At 36.6% G+C, this 23,584-nt stretch overlaps 1 protein-coding gene and 1 long non-coding RNA gene across 2 annotated transcripts in view; one reads left to right on the forward strand and one right to left on the reverse strand.

Annotated features, from left to right (window-relative positions):
- rimbp2b (RIMS binding protein 2b) overlaps positions 1-23,584 on the forward strand; it is a 74,617-nt gene that overhangs the window by 8,290 nt on the left and 42,743 nt on the right. Inside the window, 1 exon segment of the mRNA XM_077714508.1 lies at positions 6,706-6,849. Coding sequence (XP_077570634.1) covers positions 6,706-6,849 — 144 coding nt within the window.
- On the reverse strand, positions 473-21,952 carry LOC144195111 (uncharacterized). Its single transcript, XR_013326050.1, has 4 exons — positions 21,770-21,952; positions 7,825-7,893; positions 4,303-4,464; positions 473-550 (listed from the first exon to the last, which is right to left on the reverse strand). It is a non-coding gene; the product is annotated as an uncharacterized LOC144195111 (long non-coding RNA).

Here is a 23,584-nt window from a genome sequence, read left to right on the forward strand (position 1 = left end):
TAGCGAGGGAACACTGTATCTGAAAATGTTTCAATTTTTGGTGAAACGTCTTGTTTGTTTTTTGGTTCCAATGTTGTTGTTGAAAACTGTTTCTGTTAAGAACTGAAGGTTCTAATCCACACCAGTACATTCAATTTGGTTGGTTGGTTGGATTGGTTTGAACTTTATTTCATGCTGTATTTAGGAAATGTTTTGGTTGTAGTAGCAAGACAGACATAAGACACATAAGACATTGTAGACCTAGTTAAAAATGTAATGGCTTGTTTTCATTTCGTCTGCGGCACGATATTATCTGAAAATATTTCAATTTTTGGGGAAAAGTCTTGTTTGTTTTTTGGTTCCAATGTTTTTGTTAAAAACAGTTTGTTCAAACCATAAAAATTAAGAGAAGTCAGGCTAATTAGAACAATAGGATAGGGTACTTACCGCTTAGTCCATTTTCTTCTGTGTGAGATTATCAGTTGGTTGGATGGAAGAAAACAGGCTTATTTTTTGCAGTTTCCAGGTTTGGAGCAATTTGTTACACAGTGTGTCATAACCATTTATTTACCTGGAAAAAAAATATATAAAAAACTGTTAAATGCTTGCTGCCACAACAATGACAGTAAACGGATGAGGAAAAACTTTCACTACATCCCTTCAGGTAATCTACTGGTTTCCTGCTCAACAGCGATATGGGATTATAATTGCCGTTTTTAGGGTTAATTTGACAAAAAAGAGCTTAGTCAAATCCTATTTATGGAATTCAGTAAAGTAGAAGAAAGCAGGAAGCTCAATACAAACAATTTGGCAAGAATATGAGGATATAATGAGTAATTAAAGGAAGCTGATTGGCCCCACATTGACTTTAAAAATTTGACAGATGGGCCGGGTTAGTACAAGATACGACAACATATAAAAAAGTGCATCCGTTAACAGTACATATGAAACATGAACTGAAAAAAAAGGACTAAAGTATTAACATACTCATCATTCATCATTAAAGTAAAAAGTACAGAGTACAAAGTAAAAAGGAATGTATTAAGAAATATTAAAATGTCTTTTAAAAAATGATAGAGGGGCCGGATGTGGCTCGCGGGCCGTAGTTTGCCCACATCTGGGCTCACAGAAGGGAATAAAATAATGATCTAACCAATAGAGTAGGTTAGAACTTTATATTAGCCTGTATTCGGGAAATTTCTTAGTTGCAGTAGCAAGACAGATGATAAAGCCACAGAAGACATTGTAGAACTAGTTAAAAAAACTGGAGCCACACATAGAAAGTCCACAAGATGGGGACCTTCTGTAGACTGAGATTTAGGTTACTACAGTCTCTCAGTAGTCTGGAAGTTTTAAAGATCATCAAAAGTACACGAGAACAAACAAAATGTCAATCAAACAGAAAATGGCGCAAAAGTTATACCAAAAAAAATCTCCAAAATACCAAAAAGTACAAAAAATCTAATAAAATCCAATAGAGATTGAGAAATCGTGCTAACTTTGCCCTCATTTTTGACTGTAGCATCATTCCCTTGCATTTTCCGACCCTGCTGATAAACAAGCGTGTCAGCTGTGTTTCACTCAAACCCCGAAACAATCTGAACAGCAACCTCCGTGTCCGGCCTTGACCGGGATTCACCCTTTACTCTGCCCGTTGGATGTGATTTGCACTCTTTGATCAAGCATTAGTGGCGGGCTCGGCTGGGGTGGGGGGGAAGGAAGGAAGGAAGGCGGGGCTTTCTGTGGAGAACCAGGCGAATAGAAGAAGGCCAACTTGCACTTTTAACTTTGGGGCAGATTAATTGAAAGCTAATGTGATCTGGAGTTAATGCTATGTGTTTATGTTGGGATGTAATTGATGTTTATGTCCTAATTAAGTGGAATTTTATAGTGGATTAACTGGAGGGCTGTACTGTCATGTATTTCATTTATCTTTGTTTGAAATCTGTTACCTTGTTTTATACTAAAAGTCTCAGTAGGGTTGTGTCAAGTATACTTTTTAGTCAAAAAAGTGTTGGGTAATTGCAAAAAAGTGTCCAATTAAATGAGTTTTTCAATAAGGGTTTTGAGATACCGTATTTTCACGACTATAAGGCGCACTTAAAAGTCTTAAATTTTCTCTAAAATAGACAGGGTGCCTTATAATACAGTGCGCCTTATATATGGAAAAAAATGTGTCATTCATTGAGGGTGCGCCTTATAATGCAATGCACCTTATTATGTGGTGCGTCTTATATATGGAAAATACGGTATTTAGCTTCTACAGTCAAGTTTGGAATAGAATAAGGCTGGAAAACAACAAAATCTGTACTGACACTGATAAATGCAACAAAATATATATTGAATAAACAATAGTACTTGAAGCAATAGTGTCCTCTACGCAGAATAAAAACAAAAAAATCCTAAAAAAATAATAAATGTACTGTATTTTCACGACTATAAGGCGCACTTAAGTCTTAGATTTTTCTCCAAAATAGACAGGGCGCCTTATAATCCAGTGCGCCTTATGTATGGGAAAAATGTCATTCATTGAGGGTGCGCCTTATAATGCAGTGCACCTTATAGTCGTGAAAATACGGTAGGTTTTGTTTGGCGAAAAACGTATTGTAATTTGGAAGGATTAGAAATATTGGACTTTAAGGAATACACTTGTTCTTTTTTGATGGAAAATACCAAAGCTAATGTTTGTTATTTGAGGACAAAATAGTCTCGCTCGAATCTTTGAGGAGGAAAACGGGCTATGTATGGTTTCAAAGTGTCAAATCCAAATATTTCTTGGTCTTCTGAAGAACTGGGACACTCCAGATAGCATTTTACACGCTTTATGTGTAGAAATGAATGGAAGTGGGTCAGAGTTGTTTGAAACTAGTGCTGTCAAAGTCAGTTTTGCTGCCTCCAATCAATCATTAAACTGTGAAATAACAACCAAAAAAAAAAATGGTTGAATGTCAACTTAACCTACATGACTTGAATCGTCAAAGTTTTGATGGAAAACTACATCATTCAAAAGCACTCATTTAACTCCTTGGCTGCCATTGATGGCATTTAACTTCCAATTCATTTAGACTGGGAAACTCCCAATAAAAAAAGGATTGTATGTCTTAAAACAGGGGTGGCAAACAAACGGCTCTCGAGCCACATGCGACTCCCGGCTAAAATGAATGCGCGGTTATTTGCTTTTTATCATATTTTGTAAATATTGTGGCTTATATGCTTCATTTTATGTTTCTCTTATTTTTATTATCTCTTAAAACACTCCAATTAATCAGAGCCAATTAGAAGCAAAAAATATTTTTTTTGTCAAAAAAATGGCAGTTTGCATTTTCTCTTAAAACACTCAAATTAATCAGGGCCATTATAAGCAAAAAATACATTGTATGTCAAAAAAAATTGGCAGTTTGCATTTTCTCTTAAAACACTCAAATTAATCAGGGCCCATTATAAGCAAAAAAAATTTGGTCAAAAATAATTTGGCAGTTTGCATTTTCTCTTAAAACACTCAAATTAATCAGGTCCCATTATAAGCAAAAAAAATGTCAAAACTTTTTGGCAGTTTGTATTTTCTCTTAAAACACTCAAATTAATCAGGGCCAATTATAAGCAAAAAAATACATTTTTTGTCAAAAAAATTTGATAGTTTGCATTTCTCTTAAAACACTCAAATTAATCAGGGCCCATTATAAGCAAAAAAAATGTGGCAGTTTGTATTTTCTCTTAAAACACTCAAATTAATCAGAGCCCATTATAAGCAAAAAAGACATTTTCATGTCAAAAATAATTTGTCAGTTTGCATTTTTTATGCTACTTTTTTATGTTAAAATAAAGTGTGGCTCTTTTGACCCCTTTTTGTCAAAATATTTATTAAGGTGTTGGGAATTAGTGGATAATGTGTAGAATGGAACTTATAGTTATACTTTTTTGCATAATATCTGTCTTTAGGGTATTATTCTCTAAAAAAATCTCCTTCGGGTTATTTTATTCCCGTTTTTTTTAACCAAAATATTCCGAAGAGCTCCACAGCAAATTTACCAACTAATAGGATAAAAACTACTGCTTCTATCAGAAGATTTCTAAAGTCCAACACCAATAAATACTATCGTGTAATTACAACCTGACGCCTTGTGTTTTGGGAAGCAAACTAATTGCGTTTTTGGCCGTGGCGTTATGGACTTGCATCTAAAAATATCATGGCCCCTTCCCTTAAGTGGCAGCCGCATGCGGCGACATTGCATTAAGAGTCATTATTAATTGATAGCATGGACAAAAAAAAAAGGTTATTTTCTGGGCATGGTCTTTATGTCTGGAAATCTCCAACCGACTCACCTTTATTTTTGGACATGTTGGACAAACATGCCGTTTTTAGCCGTTTCCATGTTTCTGACGTCAAGACTGGAGATGAATGGAGAGATGTCCCGCCATGCTTGACTTGTGTTACAGCTCTGGCGCTTTGGCACAAAAGCCACACATGGCTCCATCTCAGTGGACCTATCAATAATTCAAAAGTTGCATTATTAGAACGCTAATATGTTAATACAGTTGTTACATCAGCAGTTTGGTTTGAGTGCTACAGTATGGGAATTAAGTGGTGTCAAAGTGGTGGCCCGGGGGCCAAATCTGGCCCGGCGCACCATTTTGTGCGGCCCGGGAAAGTAAATCATGAGTGGTGAATTTCTGTTTTAGGATCAAATTAAAATGAAGAGTATAGATGTATTGTAAATTTCCTGAATTTTCTCCATTTAAATCAATAATTTTCATTTTTTTAATCCATTTTTTCTGTGTTTTTAGTTGAAAAATAATTTTGTAAAATCTAAAAAAATATGTAAAAAAAATCTAAAATAAACATTGTTTTAGATCTATAAGAACCGGATATTCAAGGATTTTAATCCAGTTATTTTAATCCATTTATACAAAAAAAACATCTAAATATATCTAAAATAGTCTGACACCATTGGAATAGAGTATGTGTGTTTGGTAGTAGGATTATGTTATTCATTCATTATCCAATGCTTCTTAACAGGGTGGCGAGGGTGCTAGAGTCGATCCCATTTTAGGTACACCTAGAATTGGTCGCAATTAGACAAAAAAACTGCTTTTGCGAGAGGTGGGCGGATTTTGTACCAAATGCAGGAAAAGCTGGACTTTTTATTTGCTAAAATAAGCTTGACTAAAAGTGTCCTAAAATTTTGGGAAAAGGAAAAACTAAAAAAAATTGAACATGGCGGACACTGACAAGGATTTAAATGGACAGACAAGACAATGTTACACAAAAAAGCCAAGAATATTCAACAAAAAACCCTGAATAAACCTATTTTTATTCATTCTTATTCCATCATAACATTTTTTGGGTGATTTAAATCTGAGAAAACCCTACCAAGCATGAAAATTAGACATAAACAAAGCCATCCATCATCTCTCAGCGTCCAGATCGAATATTTTATGACTTACATAAATAACAAGCCCGGAAAACAACAGCGTAATAGTTTCGATTTTCCACTCTTCTTCTCCAAAGGTAATTTTGAACTGTTTCTAGTAGACACCTTCATTTTTCTTATTGCAAACGTGCAAACATCAATAGAAGATTGTTTACCCGCATTGCTGTTAGATCTATTTGTCAAAATTGACCCCCTGCTGGCTTTTAGCACTCACCTACACTCCACTTCAATTTGAGTACCAGACTATTTTTACCATCAACAGCGGTGAACTACTATTTTACTTTAGAATCTAGCAAGAACACAAGTACATATTGTATTTACTCGAATATAAGCCGCATTTGTTAGACAAAAAATATGATGAATGAATCAAGGGTACGGCTTATATGCGCATAAAAACACGACATCTTAAACTTCTGATAAGAAAATTGTGATTTCTGTAAATAGAAGGCACCAGGTTCTCATTAAGATAGACTCATTTGTGTTTTTAAATTGAATAATTTGATATTTTGCATTTAAAAAGACAGGCATATTAACTTCTTTATGATATTGAACCTAATAAGGTACTAGAGTATCTCAGAAATACCACTTGTGATGATTTTTCTTAAGATTTTCCCTTCAAAGTAACACGTTTTACTCTCTATCAAAACCATAAATATGGAGGTAAACATTAGAGGGCGGCTTATACGCGAGAAATGGTACAATTTAAAAATTTCAAGGCAATTTTTAGGGGGCGGCTTATATGCGAGAAATGGTAAAATTTAAAAAAACGAGGTAATTTTCAGGAATATGGAGGTGAAAATTGGGGGGGGGGGCATATGGCTTATACGCGAATAATGAAAAAATGAACAAAAATCAAGGCAATTTTCAGTGGGCGGCTTATATGCGAGAAATTGTAAAATTCAAAAATTTCAAGGCTATTTTCAGGGGGCGGATTATATGCGAGAAATGGTAAAATTAAAACATTTCAAGGCAATTTTCGGGAATATAGAAGTGAAAATTGGAGGGGCATGGCTTATACGGAGATAATGAAAAAATGAACAAAAATCAAGGCAATTTTCTGGGGGCGACTTATATGCGAGAAATGGTAAAATTAAAAAATTAAAAGGCAATTTTCAGGGGGGGACTTATATGGGAGAAATTATAAAATTAAAATAATTCAAGGCAATTTTCATGGGGGAGGCTTATATGCGAGTAAATACAGTATATACTGTACAGCCACACTGTGAGATGTACTCTTCTAGAAAATATGAGTTAACAATTGATTTATTTGGGGTTATTTTTTTTGTTGCTCTAGGTCCAGCCAAGAAATGAGGTGGTGCCGCAGCAGGTCCCAAGTGCAAATCGTTTGGACCAGTTTTGTCTTCTAGAGAAGAGTAAAGCTAACCTGAGCTACAACGCCGAGACCCTTCGAAGCCACAGGCTAAAACAGAGGTTACTGGTGAGCTCTTCTTATGAAACTTTGATGGCAGCTTGTTAAAGCTGGACTGGACAAGAGTCCATCCACTGGGAAATGTTCACACAGTAAAAATAGCATTGCACCACTTTTTTTTTTAACTTAACGTTTCAAATATTCGACATACACACACCACCAGTGTATCAAAATGATGATGAAATATCGAGATTATTACACAAATGTGTCCTGGAATAGTAACTGAAAATGTATGTTGTGATTATTGAACTACTGGGTGATGAGTGGTTGGTGTGTCGGCCTGACGGTGGGGGATCTGGGTTCAAATCCAGGTTCGTTCACCCTTGTGGAGTTTGTATGTTTTCCTTGGGCACGTGTGGGTTTTTTATGGGTACTTTGGTTTCCTTCCAAAGTCCAAAAATATGCATGGTAGGCTGATATGACACTTTAAATTTCCCTTAGCTATGATTGGCTGTTCGTCTCATTGTGCTCTGTGATTGGATGGCCACCAAATCTGGCCCAAGTATCCACAAAATTCTTTTTTTTCATGAAAATTGCCCAAAAAAATGTTTTTTTTAATACGAAATGCAAGTTTAGTAGTTTGGTTAAGACTGATGTAGTAAATTACGTAATATTTGTAGTATTTGGCAGCTCTGTAAACTGCTTTCTAGTAAAAAAAATCGGAATGAGCATAATCGATTAAATTGATGGATATGGTTGACTCATTTTTGGACAAAAAAAGAGTTGTCATGATGGAACTAAAAGCCCTATCTTACTGACACGAAAGTATATAAATAAAATATTCATCACATGTACATCTTTATGGATTATTCATTTCCTAGGGTCAAGGAAATGACGTTTTTTTTTTAAATAATGGAAACCATGTGTAGTACGTGAGGATATTTTTGTGACCTTGGCACCACTCGCTGTGACTGTTGACAAAAGCCAAGATCATGTGTGTGTTTGTGTGTGTTTGTGTGTGTGTTTTATTTATATATTTCTCACCTGCTTATTACATAACTTCTTCCTGATTAGCCTGTCAACACTTTGTCTGGGCTCATCTGCATCTCTTGGCTAGGATTAAAAAAAACATAACAATGAATTAATACATTTGCAAAAAAAGCATTAAACAGTGTCTATTTGAGTTTGTGACATTCTGCTAAACGTGACCAGACGTTTGGTCGCCGAACGTTTAGTCGCCGGACGTTTGGTCGCCGGACGTTTGGTCGCCGGACGTTTGGTCGCCGGACGTTTGGTCGCCGGACGTTTGGTCGCCGGACGTTTGGTCGCCGGACGTTTGGTCGCCGGTCTTTTGGTCGCCAGTCAAATGTACTTAGATATTAAACAGTACTTAGATATTAAACAGTCTAGATATTAAACAGTACTTATATATTAAACTGGACTTAGATATTAAACAGTACTTAGATATTAAACAGTACTTGGATATTAAACAATACTTGGATATTAAACAGTACTTAGATATTCAACAGTACTTAGATATTAAACTATCTTGCATAGATATTAAACTCTCGCTTAGATATATATTAAACAGTACTTAGATAATAAACAGTACTTAGATATTAAACAGTACTTAGATATTAAACAGTACTTGGATGTTAAACAGTACTTGGGTATTAAACAGTACTTGGATATTAAACATTACTTGGATATTAAACAGTACTTAGATATTAAACTCTCTCTCTTAGATATTAAACATTACTTAGATATTAAACTCTCTCTCTCTTAGATATTAAACAGTACTTGGATATTAAACAGTACTTAGATATTAAACTCTCTCTCTCTCTTAGATATTAAACAGTACTTAGATATCAAACTCTCTCTCTTAGATATTAAACAGTACTTAGATATTAAACTCTCTCTGTCTTAGATATTAAACAGTACTTAGATATCAAACTCTCTCTCTTAGATATTAAACAGTACTTAGATATTAAACTCTCTCTCATGAATATAATTTTGAGAGCTGGTTTCAACAGTAAACACTCGACCAAAAGGGACCAAAAAAACCAGCGACCAAACGTCCAAGCACCCCCGCTAACCAATAAAACACGCAAGTTCTGCTTCTAAATTGTGCTAGGTGAGCACGTGTGCTATTGCTGACAATGTTTTGGAGACGCTTGTGCCACCATTAATAATTTTTTTCGCACTCCTTAGTCAGCAGGGAAATGGGTTGCTCAGAAGAGGGGCTGAGGGGGTGCTATGAGGCTATGTTATTAGTTCCCTCAAGTGGAAAAACAGATGCTTATGGATCCTGAAAAATGGGCGCACTGTCTGTAATTGGCAATATTGCAATATTGCATGGTTCTACATACAGGCAGACTGAAGTGAAGTGGTAATGAAAAACTGACAGAGCATGAAGCTCTTGTTGGGTAAGCACCATTAGCCTGCAGCACCGTTCTTCTATGATGGAGATGCAATCATCAAAACATAGACACCCTTGTTAAGGTCTCCTCCTACACAGCTGTCTGACCCCTTTACGCTAAGTCTGTCTTATCTACTGTATGATATAAATAGCTATGATATTACCTTGGTGGACTCAAAGGGAAAAAATGTAGCTTGTTTGCTATATTATGCGAGATATTGTTGTTCATGTATAAGCACGCTTTGGAAGCTGAGTATTTCTAAGTGCTGTTAAACTATGGGTGTGAAAATGGCGGCCTGGGGGCCAAATGTGGCCCGCTGCATCATTTTGTGTGGCCCGGGAAAGTAAATCATGAGTACTGACTTTGTTTTAAGATCAAATTAAAATGATAGATATAGATGTATATTATATTTCTTATTTTTCCCGTTTTAAATCAATAATTGTCATTTTTTAATCATTTTTTTCTGTTTTTAGGTCAAAAATGATTTTGTAAGATTTAAAAATATATTTGAAAAAAGCTAAAATAAATGTTGTTTTAGATCTATAAAGAACTGAATATTCAGGGATTTTAATCCAGTTCTTTTAATACATTTATTTATTTAAAAAGAAAGATATAGAGGTATATTATATTTCATTATTTCCCCCTTTTAAATCAATAATTGCAATTTTTTAATATTTCTTTCTGTGTTTTTAGTTCAAAAATCATGTTAGAAAATCTAAAACTATCTTTTTGACTATTTTTATGACTAAATTTGACTAGTGGACCTTTAAAAATAATTCCTGAATGCTGTTTTGTTTTTTGTTTCTAGTAAGGGGCTCAGTTTTTTTTGAACTGACTAGAAAATATATAAAAAAAAATATATTGTTAAAGGGAAAGCCAATAAACCCACTCATTGGTTTGAAGGAGTCGGCAATGTCCCCAACATTCCACCAAAATACCAAAAACCGACTCTAAAACGAACTTTTGCCCCGAGCAAACTCGCTCTAATCCAAATTTTAGACATCATATGAATATCAAGTACAAGCAGCTTATCTTTTATCTTCATCATGTCCAGCAAAAATACCATTTTTTTTTAGTCACTCTGCCCCTTAGCTCTTCGGTCCTTACCCCCCCCCCCCCCACACCCCCTTGACCTTCTCACATTTAACTTCGTCCTCCCTTTTAAAATCCAGACTGAAAACACATCTGTTCGAACGATTTTATCCGGATAAATGCTCTGTTCTATGACTTTATAACAACTCCCTGACACTTGAATTTGTACCTTTTCTACATTTTTTTAGGCTATAACAAATGTAAATGTTGCAATGACAGGCGACTATTTAGCCTATTCTTCTCGATTTTAACTATTTTTACTTTAAAGTACATTTTATTCTCTGGTTTTAATAAAAAAATGCCACATTGGGATTTATATTGCAAAAAATATGGTAGTTCTGGCCAACATGGTATCTTATAGTATTTAAATGTCTTTTATCGTCACTGTATTATCAATTAGTATACTGTCCCTATATAGTAGCAAAATATAAGATGAATCACCACCATACAGAAATTAAATAAAAAAATAAAACAATGGCTTCTATTGCAAAAATCATTTCTTATACCGTATTTTCACGACTATAAGGCGCACCGCATTATAAGGCGCACCCTCAACGAATGACATTTTTTTCCATATATAAGGCGCACTGGATTATAAGGCGCACTGTCTATTTTGGAGAAAATTTAAGACTTTTAAGTGCGCCTTATAGTCGTGAAAATACGGTAATTGCTATTGACTTCCAGGTATGAAGCACTCACTACTTTACAGTCACTTGTAGAGCCAGCCATTGTTGATGTTTTGGATTTTTTTGTATAAAATCTTGCAGTGGGGGAGGAGCTATATGATGGAAGATTTGGCATCAGCATATTTAACAGTATTGTTTCAGTTCAGGCGTTTGTGTTTTTTTAATATCCGACAGTGGTAGTTTTTCGTTTTTGGTTTTCTGTTTTTTCCATATATAAGGCGCACTGGATTATAAGGCGCACTGTCTATTTTGGAGAAAATTTAAGACATTTAAGTGCGCCTTATAGTTATGAAAATACGGTAATCGTAATCCAAAGTTCTCATAAATTATGGTTACCATTAGCGACTTCAATCTAATCACATCAAAATATTCCAAACAATAAGATGTGAGTGTCCAAGATAATTGGAAAGTTTGCAGGAAAAAAAAATGAAGCTAACGATGGATTCCGGGCAAAACACCTTGAAGGGACATTCTGAGACAAATGAAAAGTCCAATGCAGCATGACATGTTTAGCCATAAAAAAACAAGGCCACCCTGCCAAGTAGAAATCCCAGAGAGGAGTGGCAGGGAATTAAAACCATGAACAATTTCCCCCCTCAAGGGCAGAAGAAAAGCTTCCCTAGAGGACTGAGCTGGCTGAAGCCGGTCGGCGACTACCTCAAAATAGAGCCGATATTGCCTCTTTTGTCCAACTCTGACACCCTGGAATCAGAGGTCAAAACAACTAAGTACAGAGGTGGAACTAATCCAGGCCAACAACTTGTGATGGATATCTTATTCTATGCATTAGAAGTAAAGTTATTGTTTGCAAATTTGTCCTAGAAAATTAAAATGATTAAAATATCTTAAAATATATTAAAATAACCTAAATTAAAATAACGTAAATTAAATTAAAATAACTTAAATTAAATTAAAATAACTTAAATTAAATTAAAATAACTTAAATTAAATTAAAATAACTTAAATTAAATTAAAATAACGTGAGTTCAATTAAAATAACATAACTTAAATTACAATAACTTAAATTAAATTAAAATAAATTAAATTAAAATAAATTAAATTAAAATAACTTAAAATAAAATCACTTAAATTAAAATAAATTAACTTAAATTAAATTAAAATAACTTAAATTAAATTAAAATAATTTAAATTAAAATAACTTAAATTAAATTAACTTAAATTAAATTAAAATAACTTAAATTAAATTAAAATAACTTAAATTAAATTAATTTAAATTAAAATAACTTCCATTAAATTTAAATAACTTAGATTACATTAAAATAATTTAGATTAAATTTAAATAACTTAAATTAAAGTAACTTAGATTAAATTAAAATAATTTATATTCAATCAAAATAACTTAACTTAAATTAAAATAACGTAAATATTTATTTAACTGGCCCAATTTGGAATGATTTCAAAATCGGACGAATTGATGTTATTTATTAAACCATGTCTCATCTTAGAACTCATCTTAGAACACATCTTAGAACAATTTTGGTTAAGGTTGGAATCACTCATCTCTACTGCTTTTACATATTCATGACAAATGTTGGAAAATGGCTTGATCGTTCAAATGGATTAGACATCTTTCGCTGTGAATGGCAGCCAAAAAGCAGGCGAAAGGCCTAATATTATTATTTATTTTTTTCAGGGTGGGTAAAACAGCATGACTGGTATGCAAATTCTGACCTACTTCAGAGCATAATACATTTATTCATTCATTTTCTGTACCGCTTATTTTCACAAGGACGTCGGGGGGTGCTGGAGCCTATCCCAGCTGACTTTGTGTACAAGGCAGGGGACACCCTGAGTTGGTAGCCAGCCAATCATAGGGCATGAGGAGAAAAATGACAAGCAATCATAGCTATGGGCAATTTAGATTACTTAATTAACTTAGCATGGATGAATTTGGGTATGTGGAAGTACCCGAAGAAAACCCACCCAAGCCTGGAGAGAATAATATAAAAATTTGACAGATAGGTTGGGTCTGCACAAGATAGGATACATATAAAAAAGTGCATCCGTTAACAGTACATATGAAACATAGACAGATAAAAAGGACTAAAGTATTAACATACTCGTCACTCATCATTAAAGTAAAAAGTATAAAGTACAAAGTAAAGCAATTTCAATTTTCTTTGCCAAGTCTACACCCCCCCCCCCCCCCCCTTTACCGAGCTCATTAACATTTCAACCCACCACCCGGACAACGAACGATCCTATTTTATAATGTAACCCGTTTTAACAAGATCATAAAGCGTTAGCCTGACTTTCATAAGCCTGTTAGCAAAGTGTGGTAGAATCACTTTGTCGCTATTTCACTTTTTCCATCAATGCACCAAATTTTTGGGTTCTGCCAGACATTGTAAACGATAGCGAAAGATTTAGATTGGTCTTCTGGTAACTGATAGAGCTTGGCGGAACACTCCCCTTTCTCCTCTACCTCATCTATAATGTACGTGAATCCACACACATGGGATGCCAGACCCTGAAAAATCCAGCTTGTTCTTCAACCGTGTGACAGCTACCGTAATCCATTTATTTTGGATGAACTCTCGTTTTTTTGACACTCTCATAGAAAGTAGCTTTCGTTTAAATTTGTCTGTCTTTGAGTAGGTTGGGGTAGAGAGGTATTGAACTATGTGTGGGGGTGGTAGGGTGGTGGATAGATACATATATGTGTCTAGTTGGGGAAATGTGACCTTCATGGGGAGATTAAAATATTGTTGCAGGCATACATTGATTTTTTGGGGACTGGGCGTTGGTATTTATGGACTCAGTCAGTGCATAAATATTGATATGTCGTCCTCTGCGAGAAATGGACTCATCGGACACTGTGTCTGGCTGTGACTGTTCGTCTCTTAAGGTGTCGATAAAGTTATTTAATTATTCAGATTTAGGGGATTCGGCATGAAATGAAATGGAAGATTTGTGGGTTTGGAAGGTGGGTTTTGCTGACTTGAGGGGGATTTTGTGGTGGGTTTGGGGGGGGGGTTGGTTTGGGGTAGACTTTGAAAAGTTCCCCCCTGAAAATCATTAAAAATAAATAAACGTAAAAAATGACTCAGAGAGCAGCAATTCATCTATTGGGGCACCCTATCGCGTGCCCTTCAATTCGATCAATAAACCAACCCCGACCTTCATAATTGTTATTATCGTTAACAGCACGCTTATTAAGTCAACAAAACCGAGTCCAATTCCCTCACAATAACCACAGAATATTTTCTTCGAACATAACGACTACCATATTTTCACGACTATAAGGCGCACCACATTATAAGGCGCACCCTCAATGAATGACATTTTCCATATATAAGGCGCACTGTATTATAAGGCGCACTGTCTATTTTGGAGGAAATTTGAGACTTTTAAGTGCGCCTTATAGTGGTGAAAATACGGTAATTGCTATTGACTTCCAGGTATGAAGCACAGTCACCTCTGGAGCCAGCCATTGTTGATGATTTGGATTTTTTTGTATAAAATCTTGCAGTGGGGGAGGAGCTATATGATGGAAGAAGTTGTAAACTAAGATGGCATCTGCATATTTGACAGTAATGTTTCAGTTCAGGCGTTTGTGTTTTTTAATATCCGACAGTGATGGTTTTTCGTTTTTGGTTTTCAGTTTTTTCCATATATAAGGCGCACTGGATTATAAGTCGCCCTGTCTATTTTGGAGAAAATTTAATATTTTTAAGTGCGCCTTATAGTCGTGAAAATACGGTAACTTTTGATCCTTTCGAATTTTATTCGCATAATATGTAGCTCCACCCCCTTTTTTTCCAAAAAGGGGCACTCAAATATGAAACAATTGTACATTTGTTCCTAAGGTTGCTTTCTATTTACAATCCATTTTCCCGTTGTTGTTGTTATTGTTGTCTTTTCAGTTTACTCTCTTGTGATTTTGAGTTGGAAGACATGTAGCTGTAACTGTCACTGATTATTTCTCTGAAGTTCACTAGGGGAAGCTTTTTCTTTCTGGGTCATTTACTTAGATCCCATCTCTCCTCTTGACTATTTTTAAATAAGCTTTGCTATTTTAAGCCAGCAAAATGAGTGCCACCTCAGAATCCCCTCTATATCAAAGTCATGAATGCGCCAATGCAAGTAAAAAACACTAAAAATACACATTTTACACGTTTTTTTTCCGTTGCTCTGAATGTAATCGACAGTGTTAAAAATAGAATTTCAGTCAACTATTAAGGAATATTAGGGAATAATCCGGGTGGTGTGAGGAATTAGGATTGTCAAGTAAACGTTGTAATAGCCAAAAATGCTTAATTAAGAAGGGGGATAACATACAGTATGGTCAACTTTGGAGTATATGTTACAATTTTTAAGGGAATTTAATTTGGTGAGAGACTAAGAACAAATATCTGTCATTGTAGAAACTTGTGATGTGAAAATTGATTAATCTGGAGCGATATAATGGCTGAAAAGTTTGAAGATTTGTGGCAAACTTTGGAATATTGAGTAGTATTGCAGTACAGTGAAATGAAATGTATTAAATCGATTGGATAGAAAGTCAACTACAAATTAATTGTAAAAAAAGTGTGGCAGATTTGGGATATCGGCAAATATTCCATCGAATCAAGTATTTAATATCTAATTTTCTGCACTGCTTTATCCTTGCTAAGGTCATGGGGGTGCTAGAGCCTAGTCCAGACGACTTTGGGCCAGAAGTGGAGGATACCTTGTTTTTGTCAGCCAATCGCAGTGCACAAGGAGACAAACAACCAATCACTCGTAACTAGGGGCAATTTAGAGTGTCCAATCAGCCTAGCATGCATGTCTTTGGAATGTGGTAGGAAACCGGAGTACCCGGAAAAAAAACATGCCCGAATCAATAGGGTATCGTCGAAAAATTGGTGATTTTCATTAATAATAACAACAAAACAAAGAATAACGGGCTAAATAATCTCTTGTTAACACTCATTCAGATGACAATAGCCTTAACAACACAACATTCATCAAAACAACGAAAAATGTCTCACACCTGAGTATAAGTCGCACCCCAGCCAAGCTACAAAAAGTACAAGTAATTTATAATCTGGAAAACAGAACACTTAACTCAAAAAAATGAATTAGAAAATGTATTCCAAGCCTTCTTCCATTCTCTAACCAATATTACAAAACATTAAATTAGGATAGATTACGTATGCTAGCCTTAAGTTCGTATTTGTTAGCTTTTTCTTTCGTTTTGAAGTCTTTAATAGTGTTTTATTGGGCGACTAACGCTCGGCATGCTGTAATCGAATCGGGAGGCTCAGGTAACGTCATGGACTTGAGCTGTTTCCTCGGGATCTGGTTTCACTCTGTTATGAACCCGGTCTATATGTGGCTGCATTGACTCCCGCCAGGAAGAACCTTCCAAGACCTGACCCTTGTTTTTTTTTGTCGAGATATGAGGGAAATTATCCTTCAATCTTGCACCGTCTCAAGGTGGGAGAAGGTAACATTAAAATAGCGTTTGTTTCATTCATGAAATGTCAACAGACATTGGCATTGTGATCTATTCTGAGAGTTTCTCTGTCGTCTTTTGTCTGTCAATTTCTTGTATAAATGTTTGTCATTTGAGAGTAAGTACCCTGCTGGAATACTTTGAAAATATTGGTGCATGTTTAAATGTTGCATGTAGAGTGAATGCAGTGGGTGTTATTGACGTAAGCTAAAGATGCGCTCTAATGGAAGCAGGCTGGTGTGTGATGCTAGGTGTGACAAGTGTAAAGGTGGGAGCTAGCGGACTTGCATTGACGGATGAATGTGCCGAGAGTGCAAACAGGAAGAAGACAGGGCAGCAGGAATCTGGAGATTGGTGCAAGGCCAATCCAACAACCTCTACGTCTAATGTTAAGCTTACGCGTTATTATTTTTTTTTTTATAGAAAGTGGATATGGCTTAATATGCAATGCCTAAAGATAGTTTGGAAGTACATTACAATGATTACGTCAACAAGGCAAGGGGGAAATGATGTTGGCATCGGAATGGAATTAATTAGGTGACGCTAACTCTTAGCCTCTTATCTTAAAGAGGCTTGGCTTTTGAAGAGCAGCTGTGCATGCTGGCGAGGTTATAAAAGATAAATGTATTAAAAAAACGAAGACAAAGCATATTTCTTTGAGGGTGTTTATGTTGAGGTATTATCGATGGTATTCGGATGTTTGGTCGCCTGGACGTTTGGTCGCCTGGACGTTTAGTCGTCTGGACGTTTAGTCGTCTGGACATTTGGTCGCCTGAACGTTTGGTCGCCTGGACGTTTGGTCGTCTGGACTTTTGGGCGCCAGGACGTTTGGTCGCCTGGACGTTTGGTCGCCTGGACGTTTGGTCGCCTGGACGTTTAGTCGCCTGGATGTTTAGTCGCCTGGACGTTTAGTCGCCTGGACATTTGGTCACCCGGACGTTTGGTCGCCAGGACGTCTGGTCGCCCGGACGTCTGGTCGAACGGACGTATGGCCGCCCGGACATTTGGTCGAACAGACGTTTGGTCACCTGGACGTTTGGTCGCCCGGACGTTTGGTCACCCGGACATTTGGTCGCCTGGACGTTTGGTCGCCTGGACGTTTGGTCGCCTGGACGTTTGGTCGCCTGGACGTTTGGTCGCCTGGACATTTTGTCGCCTGGACGTTTGGTCGCCTGGACGTTTGGTCGCCTGGACGTTTGGTCACTTGGACGTTTGACAACATCACAGTTTACTGTTGAAAACAGCTCTCAAAATTATATTCACCTGGGCGACCAAACGTCCAGCGACCAAAAGTCCGGTCACCATTATGGATAACTTTGAAATAGGGAAATCAGTTGTTTGGCCAATGTTTTGATGGTTTGTGTTCAGTTCGAATGGGTTCGGTAAGTGTCGATGCCATTATATGCGTTACTATGACAGTGGGGAATTTCTTGGAAAACAAATGATTCTGACCTCGATATTCAGTGTGACGGCTCGCCAATTTAAGGATGCGCGGCATGAGGATGCATATTATATCGCTTGAATGAAGTTCAAGATGTAATCATGCGCACTTTTCTGAGTGATAAACAAATGCTGAGTCTTGATTCCGAGTTGTCTGAGGTCACAGCTGTTCAGATTAAGCTGGAGATCTTGCATTTCCTTATTTGTCCAATCATGCACGCTCTTTATTATACAGTTGAAAAGAAAGAATCTAATTGGAAAAGACGGATTTCATATTTTGTTGTTCAACTTTGAGTTTCCACAGTTTTTAATTTTTTAAAATATTTCTTAATACATTCCTTTTTACTTTACTTTGTACTTCATACATTTGACTTTAATGATGAGTGATGAGTATGTTAATACTTTAGTCCTTTTTTTCTGTTTGTTTCATATGTACTGTTAACGGATGCACTTTTTTATTTGTATCACATCTTGTGCTGACCTGTCATTGTGGCCCCCGGGCTGAAAAGTTTGCCCACTCCGATCTAAAACAATGTATATTTATTCGGTTGACTATAAAACAACTTAAATATTCTCCAAACATCAGTCAACTCAGTTAATTAGTATTCACTACAATAGCCCGCAACTTTTTCGTCCTCTGTATGTTAAAATAATTGACTTATTGAGCTGTTAACATCGCAAACACGCTTCCACTTTAAGCCTTCCATATTATTCAAATCTAACGCATCGGACCAACACGGTTATGCCGAATGCAAAAATCCTACTTTCCCCTCGAAGCATTTGTGCTGACTGGCTGTTACATAATGTCGGACTCCATCTATTTACACCAGCGAGTTGTCCTTGTGCTTTTATTTTTTTGCGACTGTGTGGTGGAATTGAACCATAATGACATATTTAAAGGCAATGTGTATCATATTTTTGTGCTGCATTGCTCCCATAAGCCCCCCCACTTAAAGAATGCCTCTCCCTTTTCCTCAGTGTGCACTGATGATGACTCACACTCCAGCGCACCCTGCAGAAATCTTACAACCCTTGCAAAGAGAGCAAGAAAGAGACAGAGAGAGAGTAGAAGTCATGCATTATATTTCATATCGCTACCAAAGACGCTCTTTCCGACTCATCTCGCTTTGTCATAAACCAGACATGGGCAAACTACGGCCCGCGGGCCACATGCGGCCCACTAGGCCTTTTAATCCGGCCCGCCAATGATGTCCAAATAATGTTTTTTTTATTATTTTTATTTTATTTTATCTATTTTTTTATTTTATCTATTTTTTATTTTATTTTATCAATTTTTTATTCTAGTTTATCTATTTTTTATTTTATTTTATCAATTTTTTATTTTATTTTATCTATTTTTTATTTTATTTTATCTATTTTCTATTTTATTTTATCTATTTTTGATTTTATCTTATCTATTTTTTATTTTATTTTATTTTTTACCCCAAGATGGCGCTGTAACGCGGAATCCAGTGGCACTAGCTCTGTCCACTCTAATTTGTTTTTGGTGTTTTACAGCCCTGCTATCTTTTTTTTTTTAATGATTTTAATATTTCTTAATACATTCCTTTTTACTTGATTTTGAACTATTTACAATTTGTACTATTTTTTTTTTTTTTTATATACTTTTTACTTTAATTTGGTCGCCCGGGCGTTTGGTCGCCTGGACGTTTGGTCGCCTGGACGTTTGGTTCGCCTGTTCGTTTGGTCGCCCGGACGTTTGGTCGCCCGGACGTTTGTTCGCCCGGACGTTTGGTTCGCCCGGACGTTTGGTTCGCCCAGACGTTTGGTCGGCCGGACGTTTGGTCGCCCGGACGTTTGGTCGCCCGGACGTTTGGTCGCCCGGACGTTTGGTCGCCCGGACGTTTGGTCGCCCGGACGTTTGGTCGCCCGGACGTTTGGTCGCCCGGACGTTTGGTCGCCCGGACGTTTGGTCGCCCTGGACGTTTGGTCGCCCTGGACGTTTGATAGCCCTGGACGTTTGGTCGCCTGTACGTTTGGTCGCCTGTACGTTTGGTCGCCTGTACGTTTGGTCGCCTGTACGTTTGGTCGCTTGGACATTTGGTCGCCTGGACGTTTGGTCGCCTGGACGTTTGGTGGACGTTTGGTCGCCTGGACATTTGGTCGCCAGGACATTTGGTCGCCAGGACGTTTGGTGGACGTTTGGTTGCCGGACGTTTGACAACATGACAGTTAACTGTTGAAACCAGCTCTCAAAAGTATATACATGATAATATGCCGATTCCGACAGGGAATGGCCGCCCGTTATTCAGCACGCTAACATTGTGTGACATTTGCAACCAAGCCGAAGTCGGGCCCGCCTACCCGCACGTGCGGCCGTGGCGCCGTGGGTCCGTTGCGCCGTCAGGCTTTGGCTTCTCCGGAAATAGAAAAAGAGCAAATAGCCAGAGCGTGATTAATGGCCGTGTATGTGTAGCGGCAAACACAACAGGCCTGTCCGCCGCCATCTCCCATCACACGGCCCCACGGGCCAATTATTACGTAAGAGATCTCCAAAGTTGCTCATGCACATTCTTAATTGCTTTAATTCATTAAATGCGTGTGTGACTGCAGCTGTGAGGAAAGGAATGAGAGGTACACGTACCCACGTGCCAGGTGGGATACGTTATTGCGCGGACTAATTCGGGATGCTGTGTTGAATCGATTCAAATTTGCTGTGAAAAAGCTTCGGATTTAATTTTTTGAATGGTTTGTTTTTAAAGTAGTGGATTCCGGGTTTTTTTTGGATCTGAGAGCATAAAATGGTCCAAATGAATGCTTGTTTTACATCTAAGACTATACTCCACTGGTCTCAAAGTGGCGGTCCGGGGGCCACATTTGGCCCGCCGCATCATCTTGTGTGGCCCGGGAAATTAAATCATGAGAGCCGACCTTCTGTTTTAGGATCAAATTAAAATGAAGAGTATATATGTATATTAAATTTTGTGATTTCCCCCTTTTAAATCAATAATTGTAATTTTTTAATCATTTTTTTAAGTTCCTTTAATCAATTTATTTTTTTTTTATCTAAAAAGGTCCGAGTATAGATGTATATTACATTTTCTGATTTTCTCCCTTTTAAATCAATAATTGTCATTTTTAATAATTTTTTCTGTGTTTTTAGTTCAAAAATCATTCAGTAAAATCTAAAAATATATTTTAAAAAAACCTAAAATAAACATTGCTTTAGATCTATATTAAAATTAAATTTCTTTGTGAAAAAGCTTTAAATTTAATTTTCGAATGGTTTGTTTTTAAAGAATTGACTCCCATTTTCTAGATCCAACACCATAAAACGCTCCCCAACAAATCCTTATTCCACATCTCCTAAAAGTATCCTCCCCACGCATTACCCATTTATGATCGGCTTACTCGATAAATCAAACTAATTAATCATCCTATATAAAGCGATTAGTTAAATAACAGATAATAGCATCAACCCTAGAAACATCAGATCTTTAAACTGACACTCTTCTATACACCAAAATCTGTTCCTCATGACCGACCGTCTGTCTGTCTGGATTTGACTGGCATTCTGATGTTCTGCCTCTTCTTTTAAGACCAAGCTATTTTTAGCCCACTATGTCAAAACACGACCACGTCATCCCGTGCACGCATGTGCGCATTGGAATAATTTTGCCTTTCCACAAGACCTGAGCGCTCTCTCCAGCTACGTGTGCTTAATCCACGTTTGCATTGCTCCTTACCGAATGCAAGGCAGGAGGCGGAGCCATTACGCAACGCATCAGCTACAAGAGCCGGCGGGCCAGAATGGCAGCCAGTTACCAATCGCTCTCCTTCTTCTTCTTCTTCTTCTCCCCCCCCCTGTGTACTTCATCTTTTCTCTTTTGCCCTGATCCCTTACTTCATATCTTTTTTAAAGCACTTACCAAGTTGGCGCAGTCCTCTTTTTTAGGCAGTAAACATGTACGCGGACCGTCTTGCCGTTAGCGTGCGGTGTGGATGTTTCGCTATTTGGCGGACTGTGAAGGCAGGTCAGTGGAGGTCAAGGAAAGAGGAGAGGATGAGCGCCATCCCATAGAAATGATGGTATCCAAAGATTTGTGAGAATTTGGATCTGAGGGTTAGAATTAAAATATTTTTTTAGAATGATAACCAAGACATGAAAAATTGCCATCAAAGTTGAAAGGGCCAAAAAGTAATACAGACATGTTTTTTGTGACCTTGACCTAATTCTGGGTAATCTCTTAATCTAAACCCAATGAACTTTCACATGAAACTGCAGATTTATATATCATACAATTTTTTGGGTGTCTAATCCTGGGAGCAGACAAACAGGTGTTTTTAAAGACATGACGTTATGTGAATTTTTTTAGGTCATTCATGTTTTGCTCTTGTCAGATTATTATGGATTAGAAAGTGATGTTTGATGAATCTAATGAGGTTTGTCAAAATATTTTGAAAAGAAAAGATGATGCCTCTTTTTAATTAGATTAGATTATATCAGAGATTATATTATATTAGATTTTAAATTATATCAGAGATGATATTATGTTATTTTAGAAATTATATTATATTGTATTAGAAATTATATTAAAATATATTGTATTAGAAAATACATCACATTATATTGTATTAGAAATTATATTAAATTATATTGTATTAAAAAATAAATCATATTGTATTGTATTAGAAATTATATTATAAATTATATTATATCAGTTTATATTATATTAGAAATTATATTATATTATAAAAATATTATATTATATTAAACATATATTATATTAGAAAATATATTATATTAGAAATTATATAATATTAGATTATATTAGAAATTATATTATATTAAATTATATCATATTACATCATATTAGAAATTATATATTAGATTAGAGCAGATTCTATTATGTTATGCTCCGTTCCGTTACGTTGTTATGTTATGCTACACTATGTTATGTTATGTTCCTTCCCCATTTTTGAGGTGCCTCCCCAAGATATTAAAAATAAATAGATAAGAAATTAAAAGACACTACGCTATTTCTGATGGTGAGGCAAATTGCCAAAGGTTTAAAGAAACTCCTCGGTTGTTTGTCGCTTCCTCTTTTGAAGCCTTGCGTGTTGCTATTGCGCCTTCTTTGATGAGAGCAGCTGCTGTTTACAGCCTCCAACGTGCAGGAATGTCTCTGCTGTCACACGTGGAGAGCTGCCACTTGATATCGGGCTCAGTGTTTATTTGCGCCGCGCAGGTGTCGGCATGCACGCATTTCGAGACCCTGCGGTTCCCCAAGAAAGAAGGAACACGATGCTTTCTAGTACGATAAACCTTGACCAACAATTCCCATTTTTCACAAAACTACCAGCCCAAAAAAAAATGCCCGAATCCTAATTTGTCATAGGACAGATGAGTGGTTAGAATGTTGGTCTCACAGTCTGGGGTCCTTGGTTCGAATCCAGATGGCATGTTTGCATATTCTCCCCGGGCCTGTGTGGGTTTTTTCCGGGTACTCCGGTTTCCTCCCACATTCTAAAAACATGCATTGTAGGCTGATTGGACACTCTAAATTGCCCTTAGCTACGAGTGATTGGTTGTTTGTCTCTTTGTGCCCTGTGATTGGCTGGCCAGCAATTCAAGATGTCCACCCAATAGAAAATCAGATAAAAAAATGAATGAATAATAGGTCCTCTTTAAAAAAAACATTGTGCCCTTGAATCATGCCAGAATTACAAGGTGGATTTGATAA

The sequence above is a fragment of the Stigmatopora nigra genome, chromosome 4, assembly GCF_051989575.1.
Source record: "Stigmatopora nigra isolate UIUO_SnigA chromosome 4, RoL_Snig_1.1, whole genome shotgun sequence".
Classification (NCBI taxonomy): domain Eukaryota; kingdom Metazoa; phylum Chordata; class Actinopteri; order Syngnathiformes; family Syngnathidae; genus Stigmatopora; species Stigmatopora nigra.